The 20,917-nt window shown below is 34.2% G+C and overlaps 1 protein-coding gene across 5 annotated transcripts in view; it reads right to left on the bottom strand.

Moving 5' to 3' along the window:
• Window positions 1-20,917, bottom strand: part of ROBO1 (roundabout guidance receptor 1) — a 1,079,496-nt gene that overhangs the window by 30,666 nt on the left and 1,027,913 nt on the right. For 3 of the 5 annotated variants that reach the window (XM_020284809.2, XM_012737156.3, XM_012737161.2), the window contains 6 exons: window positions 17,461-17,487; window positions 16,019-16,061; window positions 9,255-9,409; window positions 6,581-6,916; window positions 4,387-4,494; window positions 1,630-1,774 (listed from right to left, as the gene is read on the bottom strand). In XM_020284809.2, coding sequence (XP_020140398.2) covers window positions 1,630-1,774; window positions 4,387-4,494; window positions 6,581-6,916; window positions 9,255-9,409; window positions 16,019-16,061; window positions 17,461-17,487 — 814 coding nt within the window. The remainder of the gene's footprint in view (window positions 1-1,629; window positions 1,775-4,386; window positions 4,495-6,580; window positions 6,917-9,254; window positions 9,410-16,018; window positions 16,062-17,460; window positions 17,488-20,917) is intronic. The other 2 variants (XM_076000874.1, XM_076000880.1) reach the window with 1 other exon arrangement.

The following is a 20,917-nucleotide window of genomic DNA, read 5'->3' on the forward strand; positions in this document are numbered from 1 at the left end:
CATACATGCACAATGAGGACCAAAATTTGAGCTAGCTGATGTGCATGTTCCCAGCTGAGGTAAACAAGGTGGCACTTTGCTTTCTTGTGTTAGCTCTCAAGTTGTAAATAAGTGTCCTTTTCATGGTTTATGCAGTGCCATTATTTTAAAAATATTTTTACTTTAATTGGTGATTTCTCGGCTTAAATGAACCCCAAAAGAAGTGCTGAAATGATATCTAGTGTTCTTAAATGCTAAAAGGCTACTGTAATGTGCCTTACAAAGAAAATACATCCAGTTAGATAAGCTTCATGCAGGAATGACTTAGTGTGATACTGGCTGTGAATTCCATGTTAACGAATCAACAATACATATTAAATAAGGCATCTTCAAACAAAACGCAAATAAAACAAATTATGCAATGGTCAGTTGACGAAACTGTTGTGACCAGAGGTTCAAAGGAACCTAACCCTGTATTTCCCCTAGAAGCAATGGTTCAATATTTGCTAATTCAGTGTTCACAGTAATTTCATAGAACATAACTACTGCAGATAATGAAAATCCCCTGTAAATATTTTTTTGTATAAGAATTTTACTTGAAAATGCATTTTATAAGATGATTGGAAAATAGAAGCACAGAGGTATCGTTTCTGGGTACAGTTGAAACTCTAAAACTGTGGAGAATGAATGAATGTGTTTTACTTTTTAGAATGGTCATAAAAAAGACTGTATTTTCAGGTAAGTTTTTGTGGTTGTTAATTCTCTATGTCAAATGAGTTCTGCACCTTTGATCGTAATAGTAAAGCAGCTGTTTTGTTTTGTTTGGAGGCACCACGTCCAGTTCTACAGACTCTGGAATAAGAAATAAAAGCACACTGGCTGGACATGGTAGCTAACAACTATAATCCTAGCACTTTGAGAGGCTGAGGTGGGATCATCGCTTGCAATCAGAAGTTTGAGGTTGCAGTGAGCTATGATGAGGCCACTGCACTCCAGTGAGGGAAACTCTGTCTCAAAAAAAAAAAAAAAAAAAGGAAAAAGAACAAAAGGGCACTCACCTCCCCTCCTAATTGCTGTCATGTGAATTATTTACACTTGTTAAATCCTTGTGAGAAAAAAATCAGTAAATCTAACTCTTCTGGTGGGGATAAAAAATATTCAATAAAGTTTAAATTTCTGCAGTTTTCAGCATAATGTGATAATATCTAAAATTAAATAGTTTTCTGGATATAACTGTGGTATAAATCCACACAATCATTTTATGAAAACTTGGAAATGTGCCACAGAAGTTCTAATACTGTATTTGAAAATCACAAAGTCATGTATATATAAAATTATATATACTTATATATGATATATACAGGAGAGCATTATATTTTTGTGATTATACATATGTGAAATATATATATATGTATTTATGTATGCATGTATGTGGAATATATATATACATTTCTTAGGTCCAAAAGAAACTTCAAAAGCACAAATTCCTTTTTTTGGTATCATTGAGGAGGGTTTTCAATTCCTGTTGACCAACACTGTTTTATTTAGAGACCTTTTGTGGACCTTCGGAATCAGTCTCCTAATAAGTACTTAATATGAGTTTAAGCAATCATATTACACCACTTACATCTGTTCTAAAGTTCTTCTTACCTTTCATCTACAGAAATACTGTACTCTTCACTATTGCTATGGGGAGGAGGATGTGCTGGGGGAGGAGGAAGCAGGTCTGCCCAGTTCATGCCGCCCTGTTTTGGTACCTTAGGTGTTCGTGCCCCTTTCTTGTGCCCTTGACTCCCTAGAAAGGAAATAAAATACAAGCCTTTTTATTTGTGGCTTTTAAATTTTGTCTATTATTCACAAGTTAATTATTTTCTGTAAATATGATATTATAATTTATATGCTTCTAGAGAGATAAACACACTTTTCTTCATTAATTTTAAACAGAACTTTACACAATAGAAGCAAAGTACTGCCACGCTTAACCACAAAATAAATAGCAAAAAAAGCAATTAAACCATAAATGAATTTTATAAGTCATATCATTAATAGTGATTTTCCTATAGCAATTAGTTGCATTATGGATTATCATCTCAAACAAATGAGCTGTAGACATATTTTCTGGAGTGCCTTTCTATTATTTAATTGCTGGAACCTAAAATACAATATGATACAGATACGATCTATTAGAGTTTCACTGTTGCATTAAATCACTGAATATATATAATTTGTACTTGTCCATTGAAATGTTTTAGGCACAATGAAATTACTAGTTTTTTTCAGAAAGGCAGGAGCAGATGAAAATAATTGCTGGAATAGCTAATATAACTAATGACAAAAGAAGTAGGAAAATTATTTTTAAAAAGGGATAGAAGTATTTTCAGACACTATTTCTATAAAATTATGGCAGATAGTAAAATGATGTTGTTTGAACATTCTTAATAGTTTAAAATAGTCCAATTATTCAAGTGCTCCAGCGTTCTGATTTTAGATTTGGCATAGTCTTTAAACAGTGGTAGCTGTACATTTTATAGCATTCATTTTAGAAAAACTTTGGGTCAAAAGGTATTTAAGAATAAAATATTCCCCCTTCCAAATACGACACATTTCTGATTCATATGTGAATTATAGACAATGAGTCTATAATTATTTTTGTCATATGATTCCTTAATATCAGTGAACTATCTTGGTCTTATTCTTTTTAACCCTATCTGAAACAGCTCCAAGTCACATGATGCATGAAACAGGTCTTAACATATTCAAGGAGCTGCCTTTTTTCTTTTTAAGTCACCTGGGAATTTTCAGTTAAATGGCAGTGTTTGCTGAGCCACATGTTCTTGCACTGGTATGTTACTGCACCAAGTGTGGACTAAGGAATAGGCTATTATTAATAAACTATGATTGTCAGTCCAATGCCAACGCATCTCTACTTTATTCCACCACTCAGTTGTCCTATATTGGGATGGCTGTGCATGTGTTGTGGAGTTGACATTAACTAGCACCTTCCTTTTTATTTCCTGACATACATCCTCTGTAACAACTCCACCAGTCCTGAAAGACCTAACAACACAAAGCTCTCCTATGTCTTATTTACTGGCTTTGTTCTCTTCCCTAATTATCACCAGATTTCACATCTTTATATCACTTTTTAATATACCAAATGGTAAATAGCAGCAGAACAATAAAATCTAGGTATCTAAGCTGAAGGATGGAGAATGTCAATTGAAGATTAATAACTTTGAATCATAATTTTTCCCAATAAGATATACTTTTCTCCATAAGTGACTAAGAATTAAAAGATAAAATGATATGAGATAATCAAATATTAAAATATTTTATATGGTTTTCCTAAAAGTAGAGCCTTGCAATTTTTCTCTTAACTCAGGGTTGACTTAATTTAAAAAAAAGAAAATAAATCATTTAATAAGATTTAAGTTGTTAAGAAAAATCCCAAACAACATATAATAGAATCAGAGTAGATCTAGAAAGGTAAAGGGCCATTTCTAAGCTCATTTAATTCAAATAGGAACCATTTCAACACATCTAGAAAATGCCAAACCAGCATGCCTTGGTTAATTGTAAAACATAAATGCCATATTCATTACAAAAGAGGGGTAGAGACTCTTGGCTAAAAGCCCCTAGCATCAACTTCAGTCTAGTTGCTGGGAGGTGTGCCATTTCTATCCTTTTCTGGAGGAACATGCTAGAATCAAGATCAACAGTTTTTGTTCTCATTGTGGTGTGACTGGTCACATGTTAGCTCTAATAATGAATCGCCTTTAATTAGAAAAACAGAACTTAAAGTACTAGGAAGTTCCCATCTGCAGCTCCTACCAGGAAAACAGCTGGCAAACAGCTGCAGCAGCATGCAGACCACAGGGAAAAGAGCTCAATGTGGCAGTCGCTTTATGAGGTTTTCGAGCAAGAACTGAGGGATGGTAGAGAGATTATAAACTGAGACAGGTTCCTATTGTACCAGGATCCCATGTTATTGTCTCTTAGGCTTTTGATTCTGCTCAAGTGTACTCAAATGTTATGTGCTTTTATAGACTAGATTCAAATGGCAACATATTTAGCAAATGAACTATATGTGTGACAATTTTAATTATATTTTGTCCAAGAGGGAAAAAAAAAGTTTCAATGGCCCTTAAAGCTTAGATTGCTAAAGCTTATTAACAGGGAGGAAAATAGGAAACTTACGACTTTGGCCACCAAATAGAACATAAAATGGTTCAGTTAGGGCACAGTCCCTCAAATTTCAGGACAAGACCCATGCTTAGAATTCAAATTACATAAAGTGATTAGACATGGTACCTGCATACATTGGACCATTAGCACTCAATTCATAATCTTGGAATGTATCATCCTAAAAAGGAGAGGTTGACTTTTTCTTTGGTTCTCCTTACTTACCGGATGTACTACTGCCCCGGTCTGAACTATTATAGGATCCTCCTGTATTCTGGTCATATGATTGGTTGTACGGGATAGTTGGAGGAATTGTGTCATTTGCTCGATAATCTAGACATTTCAGGTGGAAAAAAATTAAACAATTATTTTCTCTTTGTGAGTTATTCACATCTATTTGCTTTGTCTATATTTCTGAGTCAAGAAACTAATTGAATCATTTGTTTGCCTTGTTTTTTCTTTCATTTTTATATTCAGATTGTCAGAATATAAAAGGGTTTACAGGCTGAGCACAGTGGCTGAGGCGTATAATCCTAGCATTTGGGGAGGCTGAGGCAGGAGGATTGCCTGAGGCCAGGAGTTCAAAGCCAGCAAGGCAACATAGAAAGACCACATCTCTACAAGAAATAAAATTTTAAAAATTCATCAGGCATGGTGTTGTGTGCCTGTAGTTCCAGCTACTTGGTAAGCTGAGGCAGGAGGATCACTTGAGTTTAAGAATTTGACGTTATTGTGAGCCATGATTGGGTCACTACACTCCTGCCTGGATGACAGAGTAAGACCCTATCTTTAAAAATAAATAAATAAATAAATAAGAATATATTACACACACATGCACACACACATAACTTTAATAATATAGTAACAGTAACAAAATAATTTTAAAAATAAGAAATCATGAAAATGTTAAGTCTGCAAATCATAAAAAATAAATTATAAGAAAATAAAAAAATAAAACTGAAGCTTGTCAGCAAGATTATATCTAATGAACAAATATATCCATGATAAGAAAACAAAATATCTTAATTTGCCCCAGAAATGCTTCTGTTTACTTGGGCAAAGGTGAAAATCCAAAAGAAAAGCTTGCCACTGGAATGTAGTCAGTAATAATCTGTCATCTAGTTGCATTCCAGGTTCTTTATTATAGCCTGACATACCAAATCTGCTTACAAGCAGTATAAACAATAAATCAGAGTTCTGAAATATTTGTATGGAGGCTGTCAAAGCTTTCTGAAGTCCACAGTAAAACCATACACTGTGGAGGAATAATGTGACAATAGTTTGAATCACCATAGCAAACTCCATGATTGCAGAAACTATCCTATTTATCTTTGTCAGACATTGTCATGAACTTATGCAGGAGTCTTAATAAATATTTATTAAACTGGGATAGTACACCAATCAAGTGCTTTCTTAAACTTGAAAAAAGGCTAGATGGACTATATTATCAAATTAAAATACATAACATTACCTTAATTAAATGAAATGTTTAAGTTACATTTTTGTTTTCTCTAAGTGCAATAAGTTTTATTTTTAAAGAAAATGATGCCAACTCAAGCCTAAAGAAAATAAATCTATGTCTCTAATTATCTACCAAAAAAAAAGTATTCTTTACCGGGACACTTGCACAGCATTACTCCATCTATTCAAGTGAAAACAATCCCTTTTTTTTCCTAGAGGTATAACTTTGCAAACCATGCTATGAAAGCCATAGACTGAAGGACTACATAGAAATCAAATATCTATCTTTCAAACTCACACATATTACAATCGAGAAACATTCCCCTCAGGCCATAGAATACTATTCTGCCTCTTCAGGATAATACTAAACTCAATTTACTTTAAGTTCTATACTGACAGACTTCAATCAGGTCAACCAAAGAAATTTAGGTTCTAAAATTATACATCGAAGCAGTCTTATTAACCACATGAGGTAGGAGAAATACAAGAAATTGAACCACTTCTCCAGTTCAAGTATAATTTAATTATTTTTCTTCAGGTTGATATAAAAATGCCATTCGTTTATAGGACCATGTAGAAGCAATTATCTTCCATCCTCAAGTGGAAAGAATGGGATAGTCTATTTATTGAAAATGTGAGGTATTGTGACGGTTGTACATCTGCCTTATGAATAAAAGATTGACTGTCCTAAGCAATCCCTCACCTACTATTAAATTTAAATTAATCTCAAAACCGTTTGAAAATACTTATATATTATGATGAAATGAATTTTCCAAGGTCATTGTTGTGCTAATTAACTCTTTGACACTGGAAATTTCAAAACCAAAGAAATAAGAAAAATCTTAGTAACAAAAGAAAAGATTTTACTTGCTACTCTCAGACAAGTTTCAGCATCTAGTGCCGAAGCCTTAAGAGTGTCAGTACAGAAAAAGATGGGAAGACAGGCGAAGCTCCTCACCTTTGTTCAGTTTGTTTTGTTCCATGATGTTGTACTGAATTGGTGCCACTTCTTGTTTCTGCTGTCCCGGTGGTTTCCAGTGCTTCTCGCTGGAGTCCCCGCTGCCGTTGTTCATGTTGTTGCTGAGGTTGGACTGGATGAGCTGAGTGGTGGCGTAAGGAGTAGGCTGCCCTGATGGATTGACAAAACGCCCATCCTTCAGATTTGGGCTATTGAAGGTTTTCATCTCATTGATTTTGTTACTAAGGTCCACATCACCATAAACAGTTGACTCAGGGAGCATCAGATTTGTTTGTTTGTTATCCAGTTGGTTGTTATAATTTGCTATACAATCAGCTATGTGCAATGGAGAGGAAAAGGAAAAAGTCATTCTGCATGGTTATTCGTTTTACGTTTCTTCCTAAGAAGCTTTGCGAGTCACAAGAAAATTGTTGTGTAAAGTATAAATAAGTTCTAATAAGATGAATAAGGTGAAAAAAAAAGGGCCAAATATCTATATGGATGCCCTAAATGAAACAATTAAAGTTGAGAGAGTAAGAGAGGATATACAGAATTTGTATAGAGATAATAATTTTGAATTTTTGCTAGTCCTGAAGTAAATAATTCATCCGATTTAACATAATTTTCCTTTAACAACCCCATTAATAGAACTTCCTAAAATAATATATATGTGAATATCTTTATGTGTCAACCATAGATTTTTCTAGTCTTTGGTTACTGTATTGATTGAAGCTACTAGTTAGCTGCTGAAGCAACAAAGCATATGAGTTAAGAATTCAGAAAAAGGGAAAAAACTCTATCCACAGAACAAAAACTTGAGAATTCAATATTTTATAAAGTACTTCTACTCAAAAGATATGGAGAACAAAGATAAATAATGGTAAATAGCACTCAGGAAAATTTTGTTAGTTCTTATCTTTGTCATGTAGGATAATCATTATCAGGGAAAGATACTGTATAATCAATTCCTGATGGTTTCATAATGACACCCCAAAAAATATAGAATGACAATGATGTTGACAAAATGAATCATAGTATCTTGGATTATTGAATCAAATAAAGCCTAAAATCATATCCAATATATCTAACATCGCATTTCTTCTCTAATTTTCCCTTCATTGAAATATTTGGACATAAGGACATATTTTATGTCTGCAGTTGAAAATATTAAAACAGTAGGAAAAACTAAAATCATATTTTAAAATTAAAATATTTTTAAATAAAAAATTGGTCAAGTTACAATGGTAAAAATACCATTATTTTATTCATGGAGTTCAAAAGTGGCACCAATATTGATAGGACACCTTAGTGTTAGTTTTTAACTGGATATCTTTTAAAAACGATAGATTAATATGCTAACTCTGCATTAACATGTGGCTATTGAACACTTGAAATGTGGCTAGTGCAATAAGGAACTGAATTTTGAATTTTATATTATTTAATTAATTTCAATAGCCATCTGTGGCCAGTGGCTACCATATTAGACCATGTAGTTCTACATATTAATTTAAATGGATATGACCATTTTTTTTCTCCTATGGGTCTCAGCACAGTCTTTCTTTTATTTATAGTTACTCCCTCTGTCTAGATAACCAGAATATGGAGCTCTGGAGGACATAGACTTGGTCACATGGATATGTCACATCCATATCCAATGGAAACTCAGGATTTACTTTAAGGATAGACATACATATTACTCTCTGATTTGTTCCTTACAGTGTATATCTTTACTTAAATGCCACGCACTCTTTCTCTTTTCTTTAATTTCATGTATTATTTTTCTTTGATTATCATATAGATTCTTTATAATTCTTTTAATGGTCCCTATATTGTGAATACTTGGGTTGTTTTGTGAGAAATCATTTGTGATTTTTATTTCTTTAAATCTTGAATATTCCACATCCATTTTTTTACTGTTATGTTTTAACATGAGATTAATTACTCATTTTTGTGAACCAAAAATACACAATAGAAAATGTATATATACACACATGAGAAAGATAAATATATATATGTATATATATTTATATGTATCTTGTGTCCTCAGGATTTATTTCTATACTACAAAATCTGATTTAAAATTTCAGTTAATTTTCATTTAAATTTTTTTGTTATTGTATGATTATAATTGTTGGTGCTATTAAAGTATTTGGTTCACTATAACTATGGATTTATTGACCTTTTGATCTGTTACTACCCCTAAAAAATCTTGAAAATAATTATTATAGGTAATAATAATTATTAATAATTAATTAATTAATAATAATTATTAATAATAAAAATCTTGAAAATAATCATTATAGTTAATTAGTTTCAAGATTTCATTTTAAAAATTATAATTCAATACATTCTTATAAAGATAGACACTTTTACATTATTCATTTTTTTCTTATTTGCTATCTATCCTATAATTTATATTCTTAATTCTCTGGGAAAATTTTTCTTGCTGGAGGGTGAGAAATGGAGGTTTAAGGATGGAAAAAATACTTGAATCAAGTTAGTTTGCTCAACAATGGTCAATTTTTCATCCAAATGTTCATCAAATTTTCTCTTTCCATGTAGAGAGAGGAAAAAGAAAACGTATCCCCTTCTGGATGAAAACTTTTTTAAAGTTTTGTATTTTTAATTATTATGGATAAGCATATACATGTCAAGCTCTCTCTGTGTCCCTAACCTGGGCGACTGTAGGTAGTCAGGTTGCTGTCGCTATTCCCATTGCCAGCCGTGCAGCAGTTGATGGAGCAGTCGTTGTGGTTGTTGCCAGTGTTTGGCCACGTGTCTGCCAACCACGGCTGTGTGGCAGGCTCACTGATGTTGAGGAGTCCTGGCCTAAAGGACAAAATATACAAAAGCAAATATTATATGAACAGAAAATATTTTCTACTTAAAATCCCAAAAAATTTCTCATCTCATTATTCTCACAAATGATTTGTTGAACTATGCTGAATGATAGTATTATCCCTTTTATTTTATAGACAAGGCAACTATAATCTAAGGTTCTGGGATGCACTCCAGTTTCCATGGCCATAACTCTATAAACTGGCAGATCTAAAATCAATGTTCTACTCTTCTTTTAGTCTTAATGGTTAAAAATCAAACATAGAATCTGAAAATATGGATAGATATATTTTTGAGTCTTTTAGTAGCTTAAAAATACCCTAGTTAGGACCGTTCGTATTTCTTCATTTTTGATCCATTCGAAAAGTATGACCCTTACAACATCATTAAAAAATGGAACAAGCTCCTTTACTTAGACAATGTGTCCCTCAAATGAAACATATTTACATATTTTTCTTCAAAACCATGTTTCAGAAATAGTGAGTTTGAGGCTCAGTGACATTTTGAACAGAGCCTCATCAATGTTTCAGTGCACAGTTCTGTAAGCTTGTCAACATTTTCTGATGGTGACAATGTAAAATGTCATAAGTCCCTACATAAACAAAGAAATGTTAATGAATTAAGTCTGGTAAAACAAAGATGTCCACTAAAAGGAATATTAGTGTTCATGTTTTTTTGGCACAACAGATGTTAATCCTCTTTCACTGTGCATTGGGATTGCAAAGTACATTAGCAATTATTAATGGGAGCCCTGAACCCAGTGCCAGGGACTCAGACTGGAATCCAAGAGTGGCATTCCTCATGTCCTTTTTGAACATTGACTCCATATGATAATTCAGCAAAAGAGATGATGATGTGGGCTGTGCTGTCTGATCCACAATAAATGGACTGGCACTACAGACTCTGCAAAGATTTTCTTTGTGCTTTCATTTCCTATGGTAAAGTGCACTGCTATACTTCCCATTTACTTGGGAAGCAAGAACCTGACATTTTACTCTCCATGGTTCCTATTCTGCCACATAGGTAGTCAACTGAGGAAACTTATTATGCAAATGATGGTTATTTGAGGAATAATAATTCAATTCAAATGAAGAGTATGAATTTATGATTTCTATATTTATATAACATATGTGTATATATTGATGTAAAAATAAATATTTGCTCTTCGCTTACAATGTGCAAAGCATTGTTCTGAGTTCTTTACATGTATGAACTCATTTAATTATCACAATAATTTTACAAGGTGGGTACTGTTATTATTCACATTTTAACAATGGGGAAACAGGGATATCTAACAGAGTTTATGAAACTTGTGCACAGTTATATAAAGTGAGTCAGTGGCACAGCGGGGAGTCAACCTCAAGCAGTCTGGCCCTAGAGTCCATATTCTGATCTAAGATGCTACAAGCACATATACTGGAGAATACTGAAATTTCCTAAAGTCCCCAAATATTCTCAATAAAAGAAAGAATGGAGAAAATGTCTAAAGTCTTGAAATTCACAATAAAGCTGTCAAAACTGAACCAATTGACTATTGAAATTGTTGATGAAAACATGTTTTGAAGAGCAACGGTGAACTGTTGAAATTTTAAACATTTAAATGCAAGCTGTACCACAGATATCTGAAGCCTTTGAAATAGATGTTAGTTATAGGAATCCTGCATCTAGTAATCTTTAGTTTCCTATTTTATTTCCCTTGAACTTCAACCATGAATGTTATCATTGTGGAAGTTATTAAAAATCAAATCCATATTTGATACTGTAAAGATGTTATGGGATGTTTGAAGCATGGGTCAAGAGGAAATTTTTCACAGTCTGACATACATGTTTCAAAAGGAATAAACAATATTTTTATACTACTATGACTCCTTCTGAAAAATATTTTTTCAGTGAAAGCTTTGATATCATCATAGACTGAGAGAACTTTTCATACATATGGGTGATTTCCAAAAGGAAGTAGTAGGAACAATTTAAATCCCAGTTTTCTGTTTAGACTTGAGTTTGGAATGCCAATTATTTAAGGAAGAAGTTAAGCCATGATTACTAGTCCATAATGAACCTTAAAATACCATGTATGTACTTCGGGGCTTTTGAGGAAGTCAAGATCAATCTGCAGGTACTCTGATAAGGACGTTAGGATCTTTTTAAACTAACAATTTCACAGGCTGTGTTGATACATTTAAGCTTAAGATATGAAACAGAAGCAAAAATACATGGTTATTACAGTGATTAACATGTGCCTAAGATATTATTATATTAATAATGTCATATAATGTATTAAGAGTACATATCTGAGTCTTGAAGGAAAAGAAGGCAAATGCACCTTAATAATTATGTGGCAATTACCTTCAATTCCTCCTCTTCATATATTTTAATCACTCACCCCAAGAAAGCCTATTTGAACTGGAAAAAATCACAAAATAAAACACTGCAGGGTCCAGGAGTTGGTAAAAATGGTGAAGGAGCTTAGCACTAAGGGTTATCAGCCTACAGGCTGTCTCCTTTTTCCATGGATAGGCTGAATGAGTTTTAAAGCCCGGAGACAGGTCTAAGAATTGCCAATAATTTAGAGAAGCAAGGGTTGAGCTCTATGTCTTTCTCACCTCCCACTGACAAGAAATGTGGTATTGTCATATTGTCATTCCCTACCAAGTTGGCCTGACTTTCCCACCCACTTTTTCAGGTTTTCTCTGCTTTTTACTGGTTTATGCTGTTGTTTGGATTTTAAGTAGGTTTTTGGATTTTGAGTAGGGTTTTTGGACGAGGTGACTAGAGTGTTTCAGGTACAGAAACAAATGAACACAAACAGCTGCTTAATATTTCTGAGATCCTCCCCTGGATTACCACACTAGCTCCTTACCCTTTTCAAATTGGGTAAAGGTTTCTTTGCTTATCACAATCCTCCTTCTCTCCTTTCTTGGAATAAATTTACAATTTTGAGAACTAGAAGAATTCTAGATAGCCTTTTTTTTATTAGATGAAATAATCCAACCCAATATATTTTCATCAAGGACTGAACTCAGGTCTTCTGACATTCATTTATTCAATAACTCATTCAGTCCTTTCTTAGATACTTGTTAATGACATCTTTCAAAGATAAAATTCATGTAATTTATTAAAAATATTAAATGTAATTCAATAAATTACATTTATTACATTACACAATTTTCACTAATTGAGAAATAAACCAAGTAATCTCTATATTCCTGGATCTCACATTCTATTGTCAGAGGCAATCATATACACCAGGAGTTGACAAGCTTTTTCTGTAAAGGACCAGATTGTAATTATTTAAGGCTTTGCAAGCCATAGTTTTTGTGGTAACTATTCAACTCTGCCATTGTAGCTCAAAAGCAGTCACAGACAATGTATAAACAAATTCTCATGGGCGTATTCTTATAAAACTTTATTTACAAAAACAAGTGGCAAGCTGAGTTTGGCCCAAGAGCCATAATTTGCTAATTTTGATATAAACAGATCACTGCAGTACCTCATGTTAGGTACTTAATTGTGGTAGTTCCACAGTACAGAGCTGATGGAGGACACCACACATAAAATTCAGTACATTGACCAGGGGCAGTGGATGGGGAGATACTCCAAGCTGATGCAATACACGTGCAATGTGGCGAGAACATATAAGAAAATGCAATATTAGCGAATGGCAGGTGGGTTGACAGAGTAGATTGTAGGGTATGGTACATAGAGGCTTTTTTATTTGAGACACGGTTTTGCTTTGGCCCCCAGGATGGAGTACAGTGGCATGATCATAGCTCACTATAACCTTGAACTATTGGGCTCAAGCAATCCGCCTGCCTCACCCTTCCAAGTAGCTAGGATAAGTAAGTATGCATCATCATGCTTGGGTAATATTTTTATTTTTGTAGAGACAGGGATCTTGCTATGTTGCCTAGGCTAGTCTCAAACTCCTGGCCTCAGGCAATCCTCCTGCATCAGCCTGCCAAAGCTCAGGCTTAAGCCACCACACCCTGCTGGCACATAGAGTTTCAAAATGAGTCTACAAAGCTCCAGAGTTTGTAGGCTTTATATCCTATGCTGAGTTTGGATCTGATATTCTATACATGGTGGATCCTGTTGAAATGGGATTTCAGCAGCTCAGAGACATGATCCACAAGCATTTCAAAAGATCATTCTGTCTCTAGTGGGCAAAGGGAATTAGCAGGAAATCGTGCTAATGAAGGCAGATGAAGGGAGGGCTGCTGGGAGCTTTTGTGGGAGATTAGGCAAAGGAGAGCAAGTGCTTGAAATGAAACAGTATTAGTGAAAGTGAAAGGGGCAAGAGAGGACAAACAAATGCAGTAATGGATGCAGGAGGTGAAAGAGGATGACTAAAAGGTTTTGGCTTAGGAGTCATCAACCTAGGGAGGTGGGAGGTCCAGTGAGGACTCAGAGAGTCTGAGATGCTTGGGGGAAACCAGTGCTTACGGAATGGATACAAGAGAAGTTAGTATGGGAGTTTGGTTCGCTATTCATTCTTTTACTCCACTGGATTACAAAACACAGACACACACACCTTCTCACACCTTCTCACAGAAGGCTTAGAATGAGGCCTCCCATACTAAGGCATCCCTAATATTTATTTATTTATTTATTTATTTTGAGACAGAGTCTCACTTTGTTGCTCAGGCTAGAGTGAGTGCTGTGCATCAGCCTAGTTCACAGCAACCTCAAACTCCTGGGCTCAAGCAATTCTACTGCCTCAGCCTCCCGAGTAGCTGAGACTACAAGCATGTGCCACTATGCCCAGCTAATTTTTTCTATATATTTTTAGTTGTCCAGCTAATTTCTTTCTATTTATTTTTTTTAGTAGAGATGGGGTCTCGTTCCTGCTTAGGCTGGTCTCAAACTCCTAAGCGCAAACGATCAGCCCGCCTCAGCCTCCCAGAGTGCTAGGATTGCAGGCGTGAGTCACTGTGCCCGGCCATCCCTAATTTTTTTATCCTGCTTTATTTTTTCCATAGCAGTTGTCAACTGCTGATACTGTACAGTTGACTTTTTAAAAACAAGTTTAGTATTCATCTTGTATCTTTTGCAGTATAACGTAAAGTCCACAAGGGCAGGAATTTTTATGCAGTTTGGTCACTGATGCAAAAGGAAGGCTATGTCTGTACAGTGCTATAAAGAGTTTTCCAAATACATAGTTCAGGAACTTTGTAATTTTTCAGTCCTACTGTAGAAACTAGCATTTGCTACCTATGCATCCCTGATATTGTTTCCCATGTGATAATTTGGTCTAAAGGGTAAATTCCTTTATAGTAGGACCCACACATGCCCATGCGCAGAGGCTAATGCAGAACATATAGAGGATGCTCAGGAAGCACTTTCATATGTTTTGATTAATGACAAAGTTGAGTCTACAGTCATGAATAGACACATGTAACAAGGTAGATATATAATTGAGCATTCCAGATTCACTCAAGAGAAAATGTTCTTTCATGAATGTCTGCCAGGACTGTTATTTAGATGGAATTTCCCTGAATGCAAAAACATGCCTTTGTTTAATTTCTGAATCAAGTGGTTTTATTCCCTATGAAGACCTCCCTAGTTTTGGGGTCTTTCAGTGGCTGGTTTTATATCGCAGGTATGAAAACAAGAAGTTAGCAGTAGTCAGGAAAGAAAAGGCCAGTGCTTGTTGCCGAAATTGGATAAAGGTGGTCAACATTTTTTTAATTGCTCTTTGTTACAAACTAAATTATTGGACAGTATGTTCTTTGGATTGAGGAATAACATCTTAACACATTTTTGTCATTCCAGGAACAATCATATTATCCAACTGCAGAAAGAAGGGAATTTAATAAGTTCATTGATTTGAATTACAAAATGGTTTTGGTTGTAAGTTTTTTTGTCTTTTTTCTTTTAAACCTTAAGCTAAATGTTACTTTGGTTTTTTTAAATCATATTGTGGAAAATCCTGATGCTTGGTTCATGTAACTTATACCTTATTTCAGCCCCTTTAAGCTGCCTGTCACATCAATTTGTGATTTCTCTGTGAATATATTAAAGTTCACTGAATAATAATTACCAAAATATCATAACTATCGGATTGAGGCTCATTTTAATTAGAGGGGAAGAAAAACCTCTTTGTTAACAAGCTACTAAGATTTTTTCTTTTAGTTCAACATATTTCCCTGCAAATGGAGATGTGAAGTTGAATTTATAACAAAAACAAACAAACATAACCTACAACAACTTATGAGCAATTGCTGTGTTCAGCAGGTTTTCAAATGAACACTTTTTTCTTTGATAGTATCTGTTAACTAGCTATATTTCTTAATCTTCATAAATGCCACAGCTTAATCACTTTAACTCCTTTTAATCATCTGCTAAATCAGCAAGTCTGTCTTTCTCGGTTAAAGTCCTCCCTCTGGTGGTCATTGACAAAGATGCAACCACTCCAATCAACTGCATTTGTGCTCAATAGCTTGGTTCAACAGCACAGCTGAATGGAATCTTTCTAAAGGATTTAAACACATTTCACCTTTAAGTTAAACCTTGTAAGCAAAGAAAGTGGTGTCACGGAGGAAGACAAGAAGAAACATTTGGAATTCCCTTTAGGATCTACAAAATAAGCAAGATAATTACCTCCCTCCACTGCTCACAGCTTCGCCTCCTCTCTGGTAAGTTACTACAATGTTACAAAAAAAACAAACAAACACAATTAACAGGTGCATTTATATATCAAAAGCAACATATCCATGAACATCTTTCTAAAATGAAATTATTTCTCTCTTCCTACCTAAAAGCATTACAAAAATCATCACAAGATGTATCAGATTTCTGATACAACTAGTAATTTTTTAAAAGATTATATAGGATTAAATATATATCACTCTTATTTTCTTAATGTTTCTTATTTTCTTAATGTTCTACAAGGTAGAGAATCAAGCAAAAGCAAAACATCAGTGCACTTTTATTAAATGTAACTATTACCCGTTTGTACATTAGCATTCCCATATATTTCTATTTTAAATTTATTATAGCATAGAATTTCATGATTTCATACAAGTATAATCTTAAATTCAGAGGAAAAAAACCCATACTAGAATATTCTTCCAGAAATATGAGTACCAGTAAGGCAAAGATAGATGTTAAAATAAACCTTCTTTCCACACACAAAGATACATGCCAACTTGTGACTATTAATTAATGCAACCTATTTTTTATTGTGGCTTCTGGAAACCCTTTCTCATTATATTTTCATCAGACATGTACATGTGATAAAAATATATTTTAATGCTCTTGAAAGCCTTCTCAGCTTAATAAATTTGGGGTATAAAAATTTAGCCATAACAAAAACAGATTTGCACATAGTTAGGCAAGAGGTTAAGAAGATTAGCCTTTCTGTAAATACAGACACATTTTCTAAGAAGAAATATGTTTTTTAAAGCTGCCAAATTCTGCTACTTAGAAGAACTCCAAACTGGGAGTCTGTTAGACAGAGATAACTGTTCCCAGTGATTACAATAACTGGATTAAGACTGAGGAGGCATAACTACAGGTACATCTTTTACTAGAGGTGAGGTGACAGAAGAGGACCCACTTTGAAACAAACTGAATAGAACAGAACATTAGGATTCTGACTTAGGGAAAATGAAAAGTTTTATCTTTCCCATGTGCTAGATATTTTGGTTACCTTTAACAACATTGATTCTATAAACAAGGAATTAGGATGGAGAGAGATTTTTGTTGGAAAACTTGAAAGCTTAAGTTAAGGGAAAAAATGCACTGCCAAGTATGAAATAATTAATGAGATCATTAGCATGTTAAATCATGTCGAGGGTAGAAACAGTGTGTCTATTTAATGAAACACATGCAAACATGGCTAAGATGCAATGTGGAGTTATGAATAAATAACACCAACCATTTCTACTTCACATACATGCCTGGCGTTACGTAAATGAAGTATTATATTCTGTTTTAAGTCCTTTGCCCCAACTTACTGAAGAAAATGAAATAAAAACAGAAACAGTACAACCCATGCCAAACTAACAAAGGAAAGGAGGAGGGTAAGTGCAAATATATACCTGTTGGTGTGAAGGTAAAAGACGGGACTGAAAAATCAAAACAAAATATAAACCAGTTATTAAGCTGAAGAGAGAAAGGGAACATATCACATTAGTATAAATCAAGCAGACAGCTGAACATAAAACAAATGTAAATAACTAAGCCAGTAGTTCTGACACTCTGATATATGAATAAAACCAAATCTGAGGTTAAGAAAAAGAAGCTTGTCTCTACAGGTCCCATTCTGAAGTGTCTGACATTCTAGTACACTCAGGAGGGAAATTGTGCTAGGTTAGCCTGTGAATGACCCTGCATTTAGTAACACAGACTTAGCTCACGGCTTTAGCACAAACAGGAATCCTCCACTATTAATCATTTCCAAACACTGGATGATGGATTTTTAAACAAGTATTATCAGGGTCTTGCTGGAATCCTATCTAGAAATCTGAAAGTAAATGCTTATTGAAGTGGACTACTAGGTGCATTTAAGTATTTATCATTGAGAGAGAAAGAAAGAAAGAAGCAAGGAAAAGAAAAAAGAATAAAAAAGAGAGACAGGAAAAAAGGAGAGGAAAGGAAAGAACACACTGAAACAAAGAGGACCATAAAATTAAACTGTTTCACTGAGCAGAAATGCCTGATATCATAAACTACACTCTTAACATCATAAAAATTTGTGAACGTACAGAAAAAATGTAGAGTTTTAAGCTTTAATTTCCCTTTTAGAGTTTACATTCAGAAGCTTTCTAGGAGTGGGCTGAACTGAACATTTTTTTAATGCCACAGTAGAAGCTAAACAATAGAACAATAACATCGCTCTGAAAACCTTCACTCTCTCTGCAGTTATAAATCTTAATCTAATCAATAATGCCTGAAATTGAACTGCAGGCCTCAAAAGTAGCAGCTTTGCCTCCCCCACTTTTCCTATCTTCTCCCATTCCTAGATGTTGGATAACACCAGAGCAATTTCCATGTCATTTCATAGAGGGAGGAGATTGGCTTATTTTTCCAATCTCTTCACGTTAATTTAAACTAAACGCTGCCCTAGTAAAGAAGGCAAGGAAATCTACGTTATCCCCTCTAAGATTAAAGTTTGCTTTAAAAAAAAAAAAATCTTTCATACAAACAAACTGGAATATTGATTGCTTATCATGTATCAAAAAACTGCCAAAATGTATTTTCTATATCACATCTGAACACTGTTCAAGAAATTTACTGTAGTATCAGCGACTTGGGGTGGCAAACTAGAACGCTATAGCATCCCCTACAACTGTCATCTCTTACCAAGCTACTCTATCTCTGAGCATACTAGAAAGAACAAAAGCATAAAATTCAATCTGTGTCCCTAATTTATACCCTGGCCTTCGTTTGCAGCACAGCAGTCCCTGTCTTAAGAATTCTATTGTGTTTTCTTTCAGACAGGTCTTTTCAGAGAGTCAATGTAATTTAGCTACATTCAAAAATTCAGAGCCATAGTAACAAGTCTTTATTAAAAAAAAAAAAAAAAAAAAAAAACAACAAAAAAAGAAAGGTACATTTGAAACTAAAGCTATTCAGGCAAGAATGGAGTGCCTGAACATTAATTTGTAATCACAAGGACACCAGGAAAATATGAAAGGTCCCTGTCATTATTTCTCCTGGCTAACTGCTAACCCCACTTTGAGGAATTGAAGAAGAGATGAAAAGAGGTCAGTCTAAATGAAATTTTCACTGCTAGCACACCAAAGAACAACTTAATTCTCAAAGCTTCCAATAATATAATAAACTCTCTGTGTACCCAAGTGATGCTGATGCAATATGTGAATCTATGTGGACAGGGGTACTGAGTGAACTAGTAGATGTCACACTGATAGCTAAATGTAAGGGGGAAATATTAAAAATGATCACTATTTTCCAAAGTGACACTCTCTGGCTTGATGTGTTATAAGTCAATAAGCTCTTTTACATTTATTTATTTATATATTTATTTATGTATGTATTTATTTTTACAATATTTCACTTCCTTTTTTCTTAAAATTACTGGCACTGTTTTTTGGCACAGAAAATTTAAGATCCCCAAACACACTTTTTAAAATGAATTGCATAGAAACAGAATTATGAAAAAGTGCCAACAGGACAAAGTGAGGAAAGCAGAATCAAATGCCCATCAAATTACATTTGTAATTATGTTCTATGATTTCTGCTTAAACACAAGCTAGTTGAAAGGACAATGATATTAGTTTAATAGGTTTTGCAGAAAGAGCACATAGGCATTTGTCAGCATGCTCAAAGTATATTAGTAAAGGAAAAGGAACATTTCAGAAAGGAAGAATAGTTGTTTCATGTCACATTTTTATATTTTAAGACAATGTCGAGCATTAAATTGCTGTAATCACACAGGTATGGCACTTTGTCATCCTAAGAAACACAGGATTCCACTGACTCACGTTTACAAAATGGAGTTGATGATGGAGGTCTTTCGATTGGAGAATTCAAGAGACTCCACATCTATATGTTAATTAGTCACTTTTCTTCATTCAAATCAGATTTCAAAACAAAGTCAACCTCCCTATTCTTTCCCCACTTCACCACATACAGACACGCACAAACCCGTCTCTGCATTGATTTTTTTAGTCAAAGGTTTTATACAGTAACACATGTGCCTGACATTGTTCTACTTTGTATATATAATGAGCACCAGTTCTCTTTGCAGTAACCTCCAAGCCCTCATTTTCCATTTCACAGGCAGGGATATTGACATATTGCTTCATCTCTAGATAGGACACATATCTGAAAAAAACATATTTAAGGATGATAATGCTAAGGCAAATGTATGTACATGAAAAGATTGCTGCTCAGCCACAGGCAGGAGGCACAGAAATTTATTTGTATAGTATTAGTGATGAATTTGTGCTGACTCTTTCATGCCAAGACTCTTTGTGACTGAGAGGTCCAGTATTTCTGCTGTCCTAGACTATTTTATAAATGTACAAGGACATTCAAGTTCTAGCTAGCATTAAAAATTCTACATTTTCCATATAATGGGTAAAAGAATTTTCCTGGCCAAGATGTATAGGAAATGCTCATTTGTACTGACAATTAGATTAAAAAAAAAAAAAGGTTGTGATGTTGGGAGAAATGATGATTTTATTGGTGATCCTCTTTAAATTTGGTTTTCAGCAAAGCAAAACTTGTATTAGACTGAAGTATAGACCCTATAATTTGTATAATTTGTCATCTAAACCAGGACAATTCTGAGAGCAAAAAGGAGGATCAGAAATAATCTTACTGGATAAAGACACAAACTGAACCGTCCCCTGAAAACTGGGACTTACAGCCACCCAACCTATAGCTTAGATCTGAGGCCCAGAGTTGATGAATATATCTGGGGGTCAGGAGGGATTATCTATCTGACACTGCTAACAATCCCCTCAGAGAATAAAAAGTACAAATCATTATCTTTTATGATATGTAGCAAAGGTGTCTCTGAAAAACCTT

The sequence above is a fragment of the Microcebus murinus genome, chromosome 1 (assembly GCF_040939455.1).
Source record: "Microcebus murinus isolate Inina chromosome 1, M.murinus_Inina_mat1.0, whole genome shotgun sequence".
NCBI lineage: Eukaryota > Metazoa > Chordata > Mammalia > Primates > Cheirogaleidae > Microcebus > Microcebus murinus.